Consider the following 7,142-nt stretch of genomic DNA (forward strand, 5'->3'; position numbering starts at 1 on the left):
AGCAACCAGCTCTCTCGCACTGATTTCTGCCAAAAATTAATTGCAGAACATATTTTTTTCAAGAGAAAAACGAGTCTTATTTCGGGTCTCTACATCCCTAGTGGATAGTTCACCGCGAGAGCCATGGCGGCCGTGATGTGGATCAGAGCGTGGCTCTTCTTTCTGTTCGGGAGAAGCCTTCGGGAGACGAGGCCAAAGCTCAAAAATTGCAGTCGCTTGCTTCTTCGTGGAGCTGGGGATGAGTGATGTGCACGATCGGCTCGGAATCTCCCTCCCAGGACCGAGATGCCTCTCCAAGAGTAGAGGTCCCGTCGAGTAGATTAGATGGAGATTGCCAACGCATTCCGCGCATGAGAAAATCATTCCAGTTCTGGTGGATTTCCCAGTCGATCGCCCCCGCCACGAGAGCGAATGACGAGGGCGCATAGAGCTTGAGTTTCGAGAAAACAGCGCTCCGGTGAGTGGTCCGTGATTCTCTGTGCGGCTCAGAAGAGGGACCGGCCCAGCAGCCCGTCGAACCAGCAACACTTCTGTGGAGTAGCGTTTTTCCGAGCATGAGAAGAGATCTCCCGGAGAGTTTCACTCTGTGCGAGATAGAGTCAAAGATTCAAGTTCGCCGATTGCTTCCAGGCGCATCGATTCCGTGATGAATGAGACCGAATGATGCTCACCAGTACATTTTGTGCATATAATATGGTATCGACACCCCGAGAGTAGAATTTCTCGAGGAAGTCTGGTATGGAAACGCCCCAAAAGTGCTCTGGTTGGGAGTTTGAAGAAATCCGAATCCGTTCATACAGATCCCCTCGCAGCTTCGCGTGGGGAATTCTCTCGCCTCGAACTCCTCGGGAGGGAGTCCAATCAGTTCGAGCCAATGGGCTATAATCGTCCCCGTTGCTAGTTGAAGCGGTATCTTGTGGTGCTGCTGTGGAGATCACCCCAGAAAGACGGGTCCATTGACATACAGTAGAACCTCGTTATAACGGACTCCAAGGGACCGTGGAAAATGGTCCGTTATAAGCGGGTGTCCGTTGTATCCGATCAGATTAACATGGGAGGTATTGCGATCAGGGGTGGCGCCCTCAGTGTGCTATAAGCGGGTGTCCGCTATGTCCGGGTCCGTTATAACGAGGTTCTACTGTATTCGAAGTCTCGCCTCGAAGCTCGCTCTCAAGCTCGCCGTGAGCTCTCCGGGATGACTATCGAGACGATGTATCCTAAGACTCAGAGGAAAGGCTCCTGGATTCAACGTCATCCAGCACGGACAATGAAAATCGGGCATGGTGCAGTATTTGTGTATATTACATGGCTCAGCTCGATGGGTTCCGAGTTTCTGCTGAGAGAGTGTTTTCTAATCGACTCTCCGGATTCCGGAGCGAAGAGTCGGAACCGCAAAGCCGGGAAGACGGCCCGATCCCGCTCGAAGTCCCAGCAAAGATCACCGACACCATTGAATTCACTCTCCCGACAACAGATTCCATTTTCACACCGAGGTTTTGTCCCGCGATCTGTCATCGGTTGTACGAGATCGCTTCCATCCGTGCGTGCTTCCGGGAAGAACCTTCGGAGAGCGTTTTCGCGAGCAGGCCGAGTTCGAGGTCTAATTTACGTTCCAGTGAGCCAGTGTGATATGTGAACGCTCCATGACATTCGACGCGATTCTGACACATCATGTTCGGAAAATGTGCGCGTTCATAGTCCCCGTGATTTGAGCCGCTCGGCCAGGACGAATGAGAGAGCACACATATAGCAATACTGGATCTCGGGTGTGATATTGAAAAGAGAGTCTCGCTCCAACACTGGATATACGTGCGATGATGAAGCAAGGGCCGCATCACACTGAATTTTGTTGACCTTAGCTTAAACTGGTCTCGAGCTTCTCGTTCGAGCTCCGCACTGGGTCCGGAGCGAAGCTCCTCCGAATGTGAATCGTAGAGAAATGGTCACAGGGAGATGAAGGAGAGCAATAGACGGCAGTTCGTCGGTGACGACAAGCCCGTTCCCCTCGTTGTTTAAGTATTCTCGCTGCCCGTTATCCGATTCAGTCGGCTTCGCAAGTGGCGCTGGTCCACGGCAGACAATACGACAAGAAATGATTTGAGGGATGATTGTTGATGTTGTATCAGACGGTGAAAGCAATCAGATGAAGGCTCGAAAAGGAGGATACGAGAGCTTTATGGTGAGTTGAACCGCTATCACATGCATTTCCGATTTTCTACTCAATGCGGTTTTGCGGAGAGCGCGTCCTTAAGTCGGCGACGAACAGGCAGCCCCTCTAGCCAGAGCACCTGAATTAAGCAGGTGGGATGGCAGAAAACTCGACCGATATTGTATAGTTTCGCCATAAATCCTCTACTCATGTATTGTGTGCTCGGCACTCAATCTCGGTAGCGTGGACGTGATGCGGTGAGAGACAGACCGGGGTCTCCGTTTTGAAGAGCACCTCTTTGATGTTGTTACCCATTGATTTGACGCTTTTCTCGACAGAAGAGTTCTAAAGAGACATCTCACAACTCCCGGCAAGGCTATTCCTGAATCGCGAGACAATCTTCCTCCTAGCATTGCGGGTCAAGAGAATGACTCGGTTTCCGAGGAGCGCAATGTTGCGGTTCAAGTTCGCATCGAGGAGAAACAGAGCCACCTTCTGCTTCGAATATCAGATTATAGTGTTGAGCAGGGACAGCCAAATACTTGAGGCATGGAGCTCCTAGTCTCCCAGGCCGCGAAGTCAAGTCCGCCTAGGATGGTCTTCCGGAGAACCTTCGTGACGGTCATGAGAACCGTCAAGATCGATATTCTTGCGGCTCGTAAGCCTGCCCAACTCCTTCCTATGAGGAATTCCAGTCAATACCTCAATTCCGTCCGGTGAAGTTTTCGTCGGGCTGCACGGGTATATTAACGCTATATATCTTCCTACAGGTTTCAGGGGTCGGGAAAGCTTCCGTCTACCATGCCGTGATTGTCATTTTCCTCGAGTTTTTCTCCTGGGGCCTCCTCACTACTCCGATGATCAATGTGAGAACCATTGAGCGGATTCTCTAAATCGACAAAATAGTCACCGAGCGATTTCGCCGAAAAGATCATGAACTCGATATATCCGAATCTTCTGGCAGGTGCTGAAGGAAACTTTTCGGGACCATACATTCCTCATGAATGGACTCATTGTCGGCATCAAAGGACTACTTTCATTCTTGAGCGCACCATTGATCGGTGCCCTCAGCGACAGTCTCGGCAGAAAGTTTTTTCTGCTGATAACCGTTGCTTTCACCTGCGCGCCGATCCCTCTGATGACGATAAATCCTCGGTAAGCAGTTCGTGGTCTCTTGAAAGGTATATGATGAAGATTTTGCGCAAAACCGATTTGCCCCTGACGGATGCATTTCGCTTGCCTCAAATATTACAGGAGACAAGTTTTTCGTCGTCTAGTATGGGCGATATCAAATATAACTGGTCTCCTATTTGTCCATACTCTACAGGTGGTACTTCGCGATGATCTCCTTGTCTGGCATGTTCGCTGTTACATTCTCCGTTGTCTTCGCATATGTAGCTGATGTTACGACAGAAGAGGAAAGATCCTCAGCCTATGGCCTGGTTTCGGCAACGTTCGCCGCATCCCTCGTGTCATCGCCGGCCTTGGGAGCCTATCTATCTCGAATTTATTCAGACAATTTCGTGGTGATCTTGGCGACCGCTGTCGCTCTCATCGATGTCGTCTTCATATTATTTTGTGTACCTGAGTCTATGCCGGAGGCCATGAGAGCGAAGATCTCGTGGACCACAACCTTGTCTTGGGAAAAAGCCGATCCGTTCAATGTACGTACCGAGATAGCCTCCGATGGTGCCTGACCCGCTCGCGATCGACATTTCTCAAGTCGCGACCTCGCTTCAATTCACGGAGTCCGTGATTTTTTTCAGTCTTTGCGGAGGGTCGGCAAGGATCAGATGATACTGCTGCTCTGTGTGGCCGTGTTGCTCTCATATTTACCGGAATCCGGTCAATATTCCTGTTTCTTCGTCTACCTGCAACTCGTGATTGGATTTAGTCCGGAGGAAGTTGCTTTGTACATTGCAGTTGTTGGTTTGCTATCAGTGGTAGCCCAAACATTAGTTCTGGCGGTTATGATGAAAGTTGTCGGAGACAAACGGACCATCATGGTGGGGCTGTTTTTCGAGATGCTGCAGCTCCTATGGTATGGTTTCGGATCCGAAAGATGGTGAGCGCTCCTCCGCATTCTAGATATATGCATCTCTCACGGCTTACGTTGCGTCGCGATTGGCAATTGATTCTCGAACGAATCTTATAGGATGATTTGGTCGGCGGGAGGTTTGGCATCCATTTGCTCTATCACCTACCCAGCTATATCGTCATTCGTGTCGACCCACGCGGATCCGCACAAACAAGGTCTCGTCCAAGGAATGATTACAGGTGAATTTTTGATACCAACTGTACCTATGGTCATAAATCTCTACCTTGATCTCGTACCGTGAATGACTCACTTGTGTTTCGATTTTGTTATTGCAGGGATGAGGGGATTGTGCACCGGTCTCGGCCCTGCCGTCTTCGGCTTCATATTCTACTTGTTCCACGTCAATTTGAATGGTACGACGTCTGCGGACTTCTCTGAGAACTCTTCGCTTTTCGTCAATGTTTCTGCCTCCATACCCGAAAAATCCGCAGCGAATCCCACCATTAAGGTCAGTCTTCAAGGAGGGAATTTTTACGGACGAATTGCTCATTGAATACCTGAACGGGAGAAATGTCTTGAACCGGGACCAGATCGTGAGTTCTACCGAGCAACGGTCGTTCTTCTACAGGTCGTCCCCGGTCCGCCCTTCCTTTTCGGAGCCTTGATGGTTCTCGGAGCTCTGGTTGTTGCGATGTTCATACCGGAGAACTCCCCGCGTAATTGTCAATCACTGCAAGACGTGGCCGGACCCTCGGCTTTCGGTTCCGAACGGCACTTCAAGGATTCACATTCGAGGAGGTAGAAATCAGTTGCATATTCTCGGAGTTTCTAGCTTTTTCGGACAAAATTATTCGATGGGAGGTATCGATGAGCGCTCTTGCTCATCCAAGTGTTTCTATCGCAGGAGTTCTCACGCGCGAACTCTCTCCACGAGCTCGCAGCACCACAGAACTGAGTCATTGTGCTCGGATGAAGTTATAACTTGCGTGACGTCAACCAAGCACCGACGTCAGTCTTCGTATGGCGGGGGTGACCCGAGCGTGGTCAAGTTTCCCCTAATGGCCCATACGGATCCCCTTTAGGTGGTTCGTCTCTTGTACTAGGTGTTGGAAAGCGTGAGAAAGCTTGTGTTCGGTAGAGTTTTCCCGGGAAGCCCGGAGGCATGGACGGAACGAGAGCATGAGCCTCGCGAAGACTTTGTCCTGTCCGCGCTGGGTTTTGAATGTCATCATATTTTTAGGAAGTCTGACGAGATGCCTCCGTTGAACGGATTGTGGAGCCCGAATCTCAACTCCTAGAACTGGTGAAAAAATTGTGAACGTATCCGGCGTACATAATGCGATGAGCCGGGTCCCGCGAGAGAATCGTCCGAGGGGAATTATTCAACTATGAACATTGTCAAGGGTCGTTTCCCGGTGTGAGTCTGATTCCCCCGACCTCGGTCTGATTTCAACATCTGACGCATAAAAGACGCTTATGCGCTCTTCAAGGAGGTGCCCCTAGACCCAGATGCATGCTCGGCAGTAAAGGGCATCTGTACCTCTGTGCGCGGAGACTCCGGTTCACGAAGGAAAATATGAGTGTAAATCGAGTCGAGTCATACCAGATGAATAGTGAGACTTGATGCGTTCAGAATTTACCTATTTTTTTCTATAGCGTCGCGCTCAGTCACCCCTGAAGCATTTTCCGTACTCGAAGGAAGGAATTCGATAGCAGTACATTCGCATTTCTGGTGCAACAGTTACTGCGGCTCATGAGGTCGCATCTCTCCAGTCTATCCCCGGAACGTTCGCGATTCTATAAAATTTTATATAGAACCATGCGTCGATTCTCCTGCCGTGTTAGTCGGTGAACGCTCTCGGTCGCTCACCATGTTCCCCGGGTGGAAGATTACACACAGGCTAGCGGCTTCTTGGAATTCGTCCCGACATATTTTTGATAACACAATGTAATATGTATAAACGGCACTCGAAGTTTTTCTGGACGTCAACGCCGAGTGATGCCGTCGTTCCAGCTGCGCGTGAGTCCCAAAAATCCATGGGTGCGACTACGCCGGGAGCATTTAAAGTACGTTGGAGGTGGCGCCCTCATTTTCCCACATGAGTTTCAAGAACGACATCCACGAGGGCTGTCGATGCGAGTTACGGGAGTCTTATTGTTGCCCTCAGAGATTCCGCTCCGAAAGAGAAACGACACGGAAATAGTTCGCAGCTACGCAGAGACCGTTCACCAACCGGCCGATCATGCTTCGCTGTATTCCAGTGATTGGAGGTATGGAAAGCTGGAGATACTAGGTCGGTTATAAAATTGCGAGAATTCGAGTAATAAACTTATGTTTCTAGTAAAATCCGGGTGGTTTCGTCATGAGTCATGATAGACATTGCCAGATCCCTCTCGCTTCTGCCAGAAGCTCTTAGGACTTACGATTGACGCTCTCGATTAGATGCCCCTAGCCTTGGAGCGATCGCGTCTCAGAGCGCGGGTAGCTGTGGGGAAGCTCGGAACAGGCGAAATTGACAACACATTCTGGGAAATGTCTCCTCACAAGCATATATTTTCGAACAGAATAACTTATTCCTTAAATATTTCATCGTCAGCATGAAACGATTCCTCGTTGAAATCATCGGCGGTCGATACAAAGGAAGCTACTGCTCTCCCGCTAAAATACAATACTTTGATGACTGACAACAGTTTGCATGAATGTATATGTATATATATATATATGTACATAAATATGGTACGCTTCACCCCGGTGTGGAACAGGCTCGTCTACAAGACACTTGTTTCTTCACAAAAAATAACTTTGAACTCTAGCAGTGTCCGACCTGACATGGAACTCTAGGTAGGCGACCTCATCTCGACGCCCTGGGCGTAGAACTATTGTGCGGGCGAATTGGCCGAATGATAGCTAGATGCTAATCGCTCGAATAGAGAGTTTGCTCCCCGGGCGTACGA

The 7,142-nt window shown here is 49.7% G+C and overlaps 1 protein-coding gene across 1 annotated transcript; it reads left to right on the forward strand.

Annotated features, from left to right (window-relative positions):
• Positions 1-1,464: 1,464 nt before the first annotated feature.
• LOC100903638 (hippocampus abundant transcript 1 protein) lies at positions 1,465-6,534 on the forward strand. The gene is made up of 9 exons (XM_018641945.1): positions 1,465-2,179; positions 2,920-3,015; positions 3,114-3,304; positions 3,477-3,813; positions 3,916-4,214; positions 4,305-4,426; positions 4,523-4,695; positions 4,816-4,985; positions 5,092-6,534. Exons 1-9 carry the CDS (start codon positions 2,105-2,107, stop codon positions 5,267-5,269), a joined length of 1,641 nt encoding a protein of 546 aa, XP_018497461.1. The 5' UTR covers positions 1,465-2,104; the 3' UTR covers positions 5,270-6,534.
• The last annotated feature ends 608 nt before the right edge of the window (positions 6,535-7,142 follow it).

Source organism: Galendromus occidentalis, unplaced genomic scaffold (assembly GCF_000255335.2).
Source record: "Galendromus occidentalis unplaced genomic scaffold, Mocc_1.1 scf7180000076384, whole genome shotgun sequence".
Taxonomy (NCBI): domain Eukaryota; kingdom Metazoa; phylum Arthropoda; class Arachnida; order Mesostigmata; family Phytoseiidae; genus Galendromus; species Galendromus occidentalis.

What these genes read in the sequence shown, in the direction of transcription:
- LOC100903638 (XM_018641945.1), top strand. Translation starts at nt 2,105, where the DNA reads ATGATTGTTGATGTTGTATCAGACGGTGAAAGCAATCAGATGAAGGCT. An exon ending in TCACTACTCCGATGATCAAT is followed by an intron (nt 3,016 to 3,113) that starts GTGAGAACCATT and finishes ATCTTCTGGCAG; the next exon opens with GTGCTGAAGGAAACTTTTCG. An exon ending in CAGCGAATCCCACCATTAAG is followed by an intron (nt 4,696 to 4,815) that starts GTCAGTCTTCAA and finishes GTTCTTCTACAG; the next exon opens with GTCGTCCCCGGTCCGCCCTT.